The sequence below is a fragment of the Trichoderma asperellum genome, chromosome 3 (assembly GCF_020647865.1).
Source record: "Trichoderma asperellum chromosome 3, complete sequence".
NCBI classification, from domain to species: domain Eukaryota; kingdom Fungi; phylum Ascomycota; class Sordariomycetes; order Hypocreales; family Hypocreaceae; genus Trichoderma; species Trichoderma asperellum.
In genome coordinates, this window is record NC_089417.1 from 2,600,466 (window position 1) to 2,611,294 (window position 10,829).

The 10,829-nt window shown below is 48.5% G+C and overlaps 6 protein-coding genes across 6 annotated transcripts; 3 read left to right on the top strand and 3 right to left on the bottom strand.

Moving 5' to 3' along the window:
• The first annotated feature begins 202 nt into the window (after window positions 1–202).
• TrAFT101_005434 (uncharacterized protein) lies at window positions 203–2,277 on the top strand. Its single transcript, XM_024900931.2, has one exon. The coding sequence runs from the start codon at window positions 397–399 to the stop codon at window positions 1,243–1,245; it is 849 nt and encodes a 282-aa protein (XP_024757366.2). The 5' UTR covers window positions 203–396; the 3' UTR covers window positions 1,246–2,277.
• JIP5 (WD repeat-containing protein jip5) lies at window positions 1,634–3,316 on the bottom strand. The gene is made up of 2 exons (XM_024904320.2): window positions 2,875–3,316; window positions 1,634–2,791 (listed from the first exon to the last, which is right to left on the bottom strand). Exons 1-2 carry the CDS (start codon window positions 3,131–3,133, stop codon window positions 1,776–1,778), a joined length of 1,275 nt encoding a protein of 424 aa, XP_024757365.1. The 5' UTR covers window positions 3,134–3,316; the 3' UTR covers window positions 1,634–1,775.
• A 153-nt stretch (window positions 3,317–3,469) lies between these two features.
• Window positions 3,470–5,214, top strand: TrAFT101_005436 (uncharacterized protein). Its single transcript, XM_024905450.2, has 3 exons — window positions 3,470–3,777; window positions 3,837–4,151; window positions 4,214–5,214. Exons 1-3 carry the CDS (start codon window positions 3,674–3,676, stop codon window positions 4,980–4,982), a joined length of 1,188 nt encoding a protein of 395 aa, XP_024757364.1. The 5' UTR covers window positions 3,470–3,673; the 3' UTR covers window positions 4,983–5,214.
• A 31-nt stretch (window positions 5,215–5,245) lies between these two features.
• Window positions 5,246–6,468, bottom strand: TrAFT101_005437 (uncharacterized protein; the record flags this gene model as incomplete). Its single annotated transcript, XM_024910155.1, has 2 exons — window positions 5,246–5,824; window positions 5,887–6,468. 2 exons carry the CDS (start codon window positions 6,466–6,468, stop codon window positions 5,246–5,248), a joined length of 1,161 nt encoding a protein of 386 aa, XP_024757363.1.
• Window positions 6,469–7,155: 687 nt separating this feature from the next.
• On the bottom strand, window positions 7,156–7,713 carry TrAFT101_005438 (uncharacterized protein; the record flags this gene model as incomplete). Its single annotated transcript, XM_024906966.1, has 1 exon — window positions 7,156–7,713. The coding sequence occupies one exon, from the start codon at window positions 7,711–7,713 to the stop codon at window positions 7,156–7,158; it is 558 nt and encodes a 185-aa protein (XP_024757361.1).
• A 938-nt stretch (window positions 7,714–8,651) lies between these two features.
• Window positions 8,652–10,632, top strand: TrAFT101_005439 (uncharacterized protein). Its single transcript, XM_024902071.2, has 4 exons — window positions 8,652–8,882; window positions 8,951–9,499; window positions 9,560–9,855; window positions 9,916–10,632. The coding sequence occupies exons 1-4, from the start codon at window positions 8,811–8,813 to the stop codon at window positions 10,496–10,498; spliced, it is 1,500 nt and encodes a 499-aa protein (XP_024757360.1). The 5' UTR covers window positions 8,652–8,810; the 3' UTR covers window positions 10,499–10,632.
• The last annotated feature ends 197 nt before the right edge of the window (window positions 10,633–10,829 follow it).

Consider the following 10,829-nt stretch of genomic DNA (forward strand, 5'->3'; position numbering starts at 1 on the left):
TTCCCATTCTCGCCACTCTTTACCCCCGTCACACACAAAGTCTGATATCACACATCGTCAAAGACATCTCATTCGCTCCCAGCAAGATCGCACTGTCCGCAGATCATCACCCACTTCGGCTACAGCCCGGCGTTCTAGATCTTTTCAAGGGCCTGCCGAAAAAACGCCACATGCATGCATTAAAGCGCTGTCTGTCACTGGGAGTCTGTTTCTCCGGGAAAGTTATGGGGATTTGAGGAATTCCCATCTTCTCGCCACATTTGCCGTTAAATGGGGTCCCATACGGAGTAGATGGGGTGAAGGGGGGCAAAATCTTTTCCAATAAAAGCATCGCTCTGTTGGTTTTTGGACAAGAGGAATACGATCGTTTTGATCTGTCTGCAACCAAAAATAGCCATGACATCTGCTCACAAGTCTGGCAGTCCCATTCAGAAAGCGTCTCCTTCACCAGCCTCTCACACCTCTCACGCCTCTCACGCCTCTCACGCCTCTCATACTTCTCACGCCTCTCGGCATTCTCATCACTCTCACCACTCTCGCTCTCTTCGCCGTCGTCGTCGTCGTCGCAGCCGTCGCTCGTCCCATTCTGCCGCTCCAAAGCCTGAATCGCCTCGAGTCGTGCTCGGCCACGGCGCCATCGCTCGTCTGCCAACAGAGCTCAACAAGCTCTGTCTTTCCTGCCCACTCATCATCTGCAGCCCGTCTCGCCTTTCGCTTGCGAATCGCATCCGCTCCCTCTTGCCCAATTTCGACGCCTACATCATAGATTCAGATACGCGCCCAGGCTCGGCCATTTTATTCGGTCGCGACTCTGTAATCAGCGTTGGAGGGCCTCGAGCCGTCGAAATGGCGAAACGAATCAGCTTGAAGATGACCATTCCGCATGTTTGCATTCCGACAACGCATACCGGGGCGGCTGATGACCTTTCCCCGTGTAGGGACCAGCAGATGGCTTGTGACAGTCCTACAAATTTTGAAGAGGAGGATAGTGATGCATGCGGTAATAGTAAGAACAAGATGCTGCCGACGGTGATCATATACGACGAAAGATTCACGGGGAGCCATACAAGGCGATTTTCTGCCCCATCAGGAGTCTTTGATGGCACTGATGGCGATGCTAGTGACGAAGTTGAAGCCGATACTAGTGCAGCCTATGTTACCACAGCTGCTGTTAACAAAACGGAATGGAGATCTGCTAAGAGCAGCACCGCTCAGTGGAGCTATCTCAATCTTCCTGGAGTCTGAAGGACAGCAATCATCAGCATTTTCCTTATCTCAGTTCACCATCACCATCAACATTTCCATATACGCGGGTGATCACGCAGGCCAAAGCCAGCAGCCTGTCGATCCGATCGATTTAAACGGGCGCAGTTAGCCCCTTGCAAAGTCCTGCCACAACATTTGCGCATTCATGAGGCCACCAGATAGTATGGTAAGAAGCGCAGTGTAAGTCCGCCAATTACCCTTCCAGATCGAGTGGACTGCATAAATAAAGAGCTAGGTGCAATTGGCGGTTCATCGCCACATAACAGCTTTTGAGCCAACAGTATCAAAATCAACTTAGTTAGTCAGGCGAGAAAAAAAGAGGGAGTAAATAAAAAAAGAGAAAAATTGAGCTGGCCTCAAAATGTTATTTGGCCAAGCAGTGTCATCATTATATATTATGTGAGTTCAGTTGCCTGCTTCTTGAACACTTCCGTAGTATCTCAAATAGAGGTATCACAAACCTCATATATATCTCCCCCTGTCCTGAATAGGGCAGGAGAATATTGTTTTTAATCCAAACCGTCAAAACCCAAAATTCCATGGGCGCCCATCGGACCCAGTTTGTGTTGCTGCATTTCTTTTCGTCTTTTAGCCCGTTGCTTCATCTCCTCAACCCCATCGTCGCTATCATCATCGCTGTCACTTTCGGCGGCCCGTTTGCCATTAGGCGCCTCTTCATCGTCCGAATCATCGTCCGAATCATCATCGTCATTCTCGCTATCGCTCTGGTCGCCTTGAAGCTCAGATAATTCTTCCCAAACCTTGACTGTTCGACCACCAGCACTAATCAGACGGTTCTCCGAGTCGAATGCCAGTGAGACCACGCCCTCCATGTCGTCGTGCCGCAGATTGAGTGATGTATTCACCTCTCTCCGTACCAGATCGACAATTCTCAGGCTACCGTCACCAACGCCGCAGACAACCTTCTTGCCCACCCCCAGCTCTTTGGGTATCAGCGCAATTGCGTCTATGCTATCTCCGCCGGCCTTTGGCGGATCCACGATGATGCGCTCTTGCTGGTCGTCCCAAGCTCCTTTGTCCCACATGGTCAACACTCCAGATCCAGACCCAACGACCACAATGCCATTATTTCGATTCTTCTTGGGCCCCAAACCAGGCACGAAGCAAGAGCTTAGAAGCTCATCTTCTTGATCCTCGCTTCGTACCAAGACTCCACGTCGCACGTCCGTAACAGCCAGGGTTGTTCCTCCCGTGCTAACCCATTGCTTGGGGAAGCCACTGGTGCTTTCTTCTGATGGTGGGAGTGGCGTAATCGACGAAACATAGTCGGAATGAGGATAATGTGTTTGCGCCGGCTTTTTGCCTACAGCACCATCTCGTAAGTCGAAAATATGTAGAGCTCCAGTATCGGTTGCCAGGAGGAGGCTCATTGGGTTGAGCACGTGCAGCAGCGCCGGGCCATCGGGCTTAGAGGTATTGGTCGGAATCGCAAGCTTCGAAATGACTTTGCCTGTTGCGGTGTCGTAGTGCTTGATGATCGCATCGGTGCCGGCAGAATATTGGTCTGCGAAATTGAATTGTCAGCATTCGCGTGGCCACGTAAAAGTAAGAGACAGATGGGTTTCTAAGAGCAAATAGAACACCCACATTGTCCATCATGGGAATTGGCCAGACAGCGACAGCTTCCCTTGTGTCTTTTGGTGCGCCAGACGGAGTCAATCGTCGATTTCCCATCGCTTTCGCTCGCGTCTCCGTCCACGCTATCACCCGAAGAGCTGCCCGGTGGCAGCCGAAATGTTTCAACAACGCCGTTGGACAGTCCAACACTCACCAGAGGTGCTGTTGGGTGCAGTGCGGTGGTAAAAATATCCGCGTGGAGCGGGAGCGTGCAAGTGTTTTCGAACATGGTTCGTCTGGCCGAAGTCGTATCGATTCAACGACGGGATCGCAGATCTTTGCGCAAAACAATTGACAATGGGGCTACGGATCTTGTATGATAATTCTGTACAGAAATGTTTGCATCGTTCAGCAAGCTGAGCGGCAGGGAATGATCACCGCAGGCTCTCTTTATTCTTTGATCAGCTGATGCTTTGTTCGAGATTCTACAGTCCAAAGAAAAAAAAGTTAAGCACCGATAGATTAGATAACCGTATCGATTGAGCTTATGCACTGTGCACCGTACGCATACACAATGTACAGTACTGTATGGATGGCTCTTCCCCCACAGCGACCACTTGCTCTCTCTTCTTGTTTAGCAAGAATATAATTTAGCTCGCAAAGTTCTTTAGGCACTGTTGGATTCAGTGTATCTAAAGGGTAGCGAAGTTTCAATCTTCATGCCGCATCGCCATTGACTGAGGCGTAATTACAGCATTCAAGAGTGACCCGGACAAGCTGATAGAACAATCAATGCGGGCTGAACATTTCAATTGCCAAAATTCTAATCATGCAGATGCCAATCATACAAATGGCTTTATGGCTAGCCATGATAGTCGGACCTCTGACAGCGGGCGCTCGCGAAGCTGTTCGGTGCGTCATGTATCTCACAGGGTGAGCTTCGTTTTGGCCTAATCTCTACCTGGTTTGCGGAATTGCTGACCCTATCATAGGCAACATGTGGTAGTCCCTCCAGATCGATATCTTGTAGATTCTATAACGCATGTGATACTGGCATTCATGCGCTCTGATGTTTTCAATGTGGACCAAACGCCTACTGAATTCCCTTTTTTTACAACCGTTGCTGAAATACGGCAGAAGTTCAAGGCAAATACTAAGATCATGGTCGCAATTGGGGGTTGGGGGGATGCGGGATTCGAAGAAGCTGCGAGTGATGATTCAACAAGAAAGCGCTGGGCCCGCCAAGTAAAGGCCATGGTTGACCTAACAGGAGCTGATGGCATTGATATTGACTGGGAATATCCCGGGTACGTGGATCTTGAATTGCAGCACCTACGGCAGAACAATTTTCATCTAATGTTATTTGTAGGGGTAATCGGGATGACTATAAACTTATTCCGAATTCTCAGCGGGAATGGGAGATAGAGGCATTCGTGCTGCTGCTTCGAGAACTTCGTTCCGCCTTGGGAGATGAGAAACTACTCACAATTGCGGCCCCAGCGCTAGAACGAGATTTGATGGCTTTCACAAACTCGACTATTCCGTCCATCGTGGATCAGGTTGACTTCATTAGTGTAATGACTTACGATATGATGAACCGACGCGATAACATCGTCAAGCACCATAGCGGCGTGGCTGACTCCTGGGAAGCAATGAGGCGATATATAGACCGTGGGGCCCATCCGCACAAACTGAACTTGGGACTTGGTTACTATGCCAAATGGTTCATGACCGAGCAATGCGATTTACAGCACCCATTGGGATGCCGTACTCAACTGCTAGAAGACCCAGCCACCGGAGCCGACCTTGGCAAGACTGCCGCTTTTAGCTGGCATGATGAGGTTCCCGTAGAGCTGGCGAATTCCTTCGAAAAAGCTCATACTCATGGCCGCTATTTTGAAGATGGAAGCTACGGGTATTGGGATGACGAAGAGAAGAGATGGTGGTCCTATGACACGCCTCTCACCATCAAAACAAAAGTGCCTCGACTTCTCGGCGAACTGCAATTGGGCGGAGTGTTTGCCTGGGGGCTGGGAGAGGACGCTCCGCAGTTTATGCACCTGAAGGCAACTGTCGATGGCATTCAGGTGCTGCGCGGAGATCAGAGCACACACGATGCTGCGAAAGATGAACTATAATAAAGCGACGACGCCATATGACTAGTCAATTAAGCTGAAGCATTAGCAACCATACTGGCAGATAGGTCCGTTGCCTATCCAACAAAGAAAAAAATATATATCTATATCTATTTGTTTATATATGGAACTGGTTTGTATAAAGAAGTGGCGAAAATCGAATAAAGTCAATGGTAGAACTGTTTGAAAAGAAAGTGAAAAGATTACAAATAGTACGACACTGGCCTCCATACCCTCCCATAAATTAATATGGCGATTAGCCCGTCTTAGAGATTGTTGCTTCGCACAATAGTAACATTGGCAAAATTGTGGGGTATGGCCTGCAGAGGCTGCTTCTTTCCATCGAAGAGGAGATCAAAGTACGCCATCAAGATGCCATTCAGATCCTTGTCCAGTTGGTGAGGATCGATGCTTCCTAACACCTTCTGAATGGCCTCCTTGATTTCAGCAGAAACTTTCACCGTGCTAAGAAGCATCAAATCGTCCTTGAAAGCACCATGCTGGGTGTTAGCAATGGCAATCTCCATGCTTTTGCCCTTAAGGTGAGGCCAGAACTTGTTCCACGAGGGGTCTTCGGCGTCGTGGCCCTTGCGGCCGGCTAGGATGAAAGGCTTGGTGATGTCGGTGCTCATGATGGGGTCGATTACCATGCCGTCGAGGTCGAGGCCGCCAACAACTCGCTTATCGGAATGAATGACGGCAGCAGCGGTGGCGCCGCCAAAGGAGTGCCCCCAGATGGCAAGCTGCTTGTAGTTGATCTTGCCGGGGAAGTCTGCGAGCAATGGCTTCATAATCTTTGGGTTCTCGAGTTGGCTGATGATGAAGCTAATATCGTCGTTGCGCACCTGTGATTGTTAGATGATTTGATTGCTTTCTTTCTTTTCTATGGAGAACAGAGAACACATACCTTGAGAACTTTCTGAAGGACTGAAAGATTGGAGTCATCGAGGTCAACACCCTCGATAACTGTTCCATCAGGGAATTGTACGGCAGGCGCATCAAAGGGGTGGTCGACAGAGACGACGACATAGCCATGGCTAGCCAGAGATCGAGCCATGGCACTGTAAATGAGCCTCGACTCTCCAAATCCGGGATCAAAGAAGATAAAAGGATATTCTTTGTTCTTGTTGGAAGCTTGACCGCAAGGAGAGAGCTTTTTGAGGTCGCAAAACTCCATCTCGAATGCATCGTAAAACGTATCTGGAATGCCAACCTGAGTGGCTTGCTGCCCGTAAGAAGCTGCCACAGGGGGGGTCATATACGGCACTGTCACCGTAGGACATGATCGTCTTGATATGTCGACTGGCAGGTACAGAGAGACCAAAAGGCGACGAGATTTGGATTTACCGGTTGGATCCAAAGGATCAGCCCGGCTTGTATCAGTCAGAGGCTGCTCTTTCATGGCCACCGCATAGGGACCAGTAGGGCCAGGAACAAGGACAGCTCCCGAGATGGAGAAAAGCATGGAAATTGGCGTGAGAAAACGCATCGTGCCGGCTTCAGGAAATAGGGAGTAGTCAACTAAATTTGAAAGCGAGACTTCTTAATAAGAGGTTACAAAATTGGGAAGAGATGAAGTGGTTTGAATTCGTGAACAGAGACTCTGGACAGCAGAGGGTGATAGCCTGTAATTTATAGATCCATCTCTTACCCTCTTTCCATCTTTTGGAGACACATCACGGCTTCATTTCCACAGCCAAGCCGTATAAGTCTTCAAGAGCCATTCCCAAATAGTATACATTGCCACGAGGGCCACGAGGGCCAAATAGCCCAACTTTGAAGGATGATTGGTCGAGAGTACATGGCTCGACTCCCCTTTGCAGCTGCGCAGGATTCTTCCGAGGAAGTTTGACATGGCGCAGCTGCGAACCGAAATCTGCAATTGCGAATGCCAAACCTTGCGAAGCCGCAGTAGGCATGGCGTCGCGATATGGTTTCCATTTTGGGCAAAGCATGATGATGTCGGCAGATCCGCACTAGCAGGATGGAGTCCAAGTAGGGAAGTTTATGCGCACACACGCTATTCAAGGGCATTAAAGCAGATACCCCACTAGCGGCAAGTCAACCAACCAGTCAATCCGGTGGTGATAAATGCTTGTCCAGCCTAGAATTGTAATGATGCCTCCTCAGATGCTTCAACATTGCGTCCAGACACTGTGGTTCTTCTCGCTTTGATTCAATTCTTCTTGGGCTTGTGGTTATTAATAAAGGCCTCGGTGGAAGCATAGAATTGGCCTTCGCGCAGTTTACGTTGGATAAAGAAGATGTCGGCCTCTGTGATGCTGACAGTGGGCCGTTCGTTGCATATTTCACGAGCAATGTTACTCGGCGTTGCTCCCTCAGCCTGCAGCCGCGTCTCAACTAGCTGGAACAGATCCTGGATGCCAAAGGGCCGGGGCACTTTGTTCTGCAGCTCCTCGATCTCGGCGGGCTCGTGATTGTGCTGGCACGAGCGCGCAGAAATGATGTAGTCGGCCATGCGAGTGCGGCGCGCGACGATGAAGAAGAACGGACAGTCGGTCTTTCTGGTCGAGGTGATGTATTTGTTGCGGCTCAAGTGATACTGGCGATAGATGCCACTGTGCCGACACCGCACTTCGCCACGCACCACGACGCCATTGCGGCGGTTGACCCGCTCCTTGATGGTAATGAAGCCCTGCGAGTACTCGACCCTCTGGATGGCGTCGTAGGCCTCTTCAAACGAGAGAAACGTCTGCCCGATGAGAGAGGCCATGGCAGCTACGATGACGATATAGGAGGAGGAAGACGGACAATGGTCAGGGCAGAGGCAGAAGCAGAGGCAGAAGCAGAGGCAGAGGTAGAGGCAAAGGCAGAAGCAGAGGCAGAAGCGGCAGAAATAGAAGCTAGGCAAGCGAGAAAATGGCCTAGGCAAGCGACGACAATGCGGAGACTGGAAAGGCGTGGAGTCCAAGACGCGATTTCTTGTTTACGAAGCGATTTGCAGCAGATAACGCCACGTGATGAAGCTGTGCGGAGGAGGAAGTCTAGAAGTTGCAAAAGGGTGGGGTAATTGGCCGCATGTGGCTTAGCGGTGCTGGAACATTTGTGTGCGCGTGCGCTAGTAAGAGATGACTAATAAACGTCCCTACATATAAGCAGTTCAAGCGAAATTGAAAATGAAGCCGTTGCTTTTTATTCGGTGAGCTGCGCAGATAGGTATCATTTGGGTTTTAATGAGTTTATAAGTAGATTGATTATTGAGCCTCTCCAATATCTGTAATAAGGAATCTAGATGTTATATAGCTCTCTAATCGGTAAAAATACGATTGTCCAGAACTATCACCACAAAGCCATGAGTGTGAGTAGTTACAGTTATGTCTGATCGTAAGCTTCAAACAAAGCTTTGCCATGGGCGGCTATCCGGTAATATCTGTCATTATTTCGTAGTGATTTTAATATTCTATTGTTTGCTCGGGAATAAGTCTTTTTGCCAATATCAACCACCACTTCCCCCATGAAATAGCAACAGAAATTCATTGTATAGGGTACGCAGATTCGGAATACATCTAGGTGAGGCGTACTTTCATTCTCAAAGTGTCTCGCCGAGAACACGCTAACTCACCCCGGCAATCGCTAAATGCAGCGCCATAGCGCTTTAGACTCTCTGCTGTAGACTTGAGAGCGACTTAAATCCAGCGCTTACACTCAATTTAGTACCAAACCCCGTCAACTCGGATCTCAGGCGAAAGACGTCGAAAGACGTAGGTTACCATTTGACGTGTCTGCCTGCCCCTGATAGCATTCCGCTTGACCTGTTCATCATTCACATTACCTGCTTTCAGCTAGTATATAGATATTCTGCAGTGCAACATGTTTGTTGGGCCCTTTGACGGCCGCAAGAAGCGTTCGCGTTGCCAAGCATGCTCAACAAGCCACCTAAAGGTGACTTATGCGCCTCTCTTCCCTTTGATCTAGGAATCTTGTTTCAAGCTAATGCCCGGGTATGTCAGTGTTCTGGCCAAGCTCCCTGCAGCAATTGTGAGCGCCGGCATATAACTTGCATATTTGGGCCCACCACTCAAAAGGGAAGCTCCAACATCATCTTGGTTGAAAGAGGCGAGCAGAAGACTCCCGCCACCTTCAAGTCATATATTAGAACAAGAGAGAAGCAGTCTCCCTCCAGCACTGGGAGCTCCATAGTTTCATCTCCATCGGCTCTTACGGACAATGCTCTTTCGTTTCTTTATTATTTTGATGTTTTTGCCAAGCGGAACAATTTCACGGGGAAAGAGCACCTATTTTCTGACGAGATGAAGCGGCTCTCTGGATTTCATTCTAGCTCTTATCTCATGGATGCCATGCTATCTATTGGTGCAATACAAGCAATCAAATTAAAGGCACCCGACGCCCCTTCACGAAATGAATGCTTGACGACCGCCCTAGAGCACTACTCGAAATCCATCATAGGGCTGCGTGATTCTATCAACAGCCCTCGTAAACGAGATGATAGCCGACAGAACACGGTACTGTGGACAACGCTCTTGCTTGGCTTATTTGAAGTAAGAACACACTTGGTATTTGCCAATTTGCTTTTATAAAGATAAGCTGACCTCGGCAAGCTAATAAATGATGAGACTGGTAATGGTTGGCAGCAGCACATGACCCATGGAACGGCAAAGGCTCTTGAAGCTAGCGGTCCGATAAATTGTCGGGCAGGCCCAAGCCGAAAGTTCTTCGTTCAAGCGCGCATTTTCGAAGTATCACGTACTATTCTAGAAAATGAGTCCACGTTCCTCACACAGCCCGAATGGATGGATCTCTCTCGGCGGATGTGGACCGGCGAGCATGGGGATGAGTGGCATCCTTTGGACTCTTTGCTTGATATCATGGTTACAGTATCTAAATTACGGGTTCAGTGAGTAGCAGCTTTAACACTAGCATATTGGATGTACGTTTTTGCTCACATTTCTTTTAGGACGGCAGAATTTATCGAAATGCATGAAGAATGCGCTGATGAGGAGCTTACTACAAGAGGTAAATCTATATGTTCTGATGCCTGCACCCTGAAAGAAGCTTTGGGTAGTTGGTATGCATCATATGCACTGCCCATAAATAAACCAGTTACCCAAACCATGACCAAAGAAAACGATAGCATGCTACTCTCGAGGGTATTCTTCGCCGCTATCAGCATCTATTTGTCAGGAATATTCGACTATGAAATCACGCATTGGCACAATATCGCTATCACACCGCCGACACTGAATGAAGAAACAGTCCAGATGCATACGAATGCAATACTTGAACTCTCTGCTCTTGCTCTTGATACGACCAATCTCTCACCGCTGCTTTTCTTGTTCCCTCTAAGGATAGCAGGAGCTAGATCTAGAACACAATGGCAACGAGACTGGGTAACGAGGCTAGTAACAAGGATTGGCAGCGGATTTGCCGTGGCGGCTGCAATTTTAACAGAACTAAGCTACGTTTGGGAAATATTTGGCCTTGAAGAGTCACGCAATAAACTCGGAGAATTTGAGGTGATCTATGATGCATCAAGGTAGGCAGATAACATCGACGGAATATACCCAGACTGGAAATCTTCCTCCTGTTAACTATCGTACATCATATACGGGTTTAAATTTGGAATTGATTTTTCTTTGTAATTAGATATAAATGTTTAATGGATAGAATTGCTACGATTCGGATGTTTTTGCCGGCAAATCGTAATTTTAACGAAAACATATACGAAAATCCTTTCGGCGCCCTTATCTCTGGGTTGGGACTGAAACTTGGACGAAGCAATGCAATGCAACCAAGCCTTTCAGCTTGTAATCAAGATCATGACGCTGTTATCGGTAGTGTTCGACAAATTTGAAATAGCTCTGCTCAAGA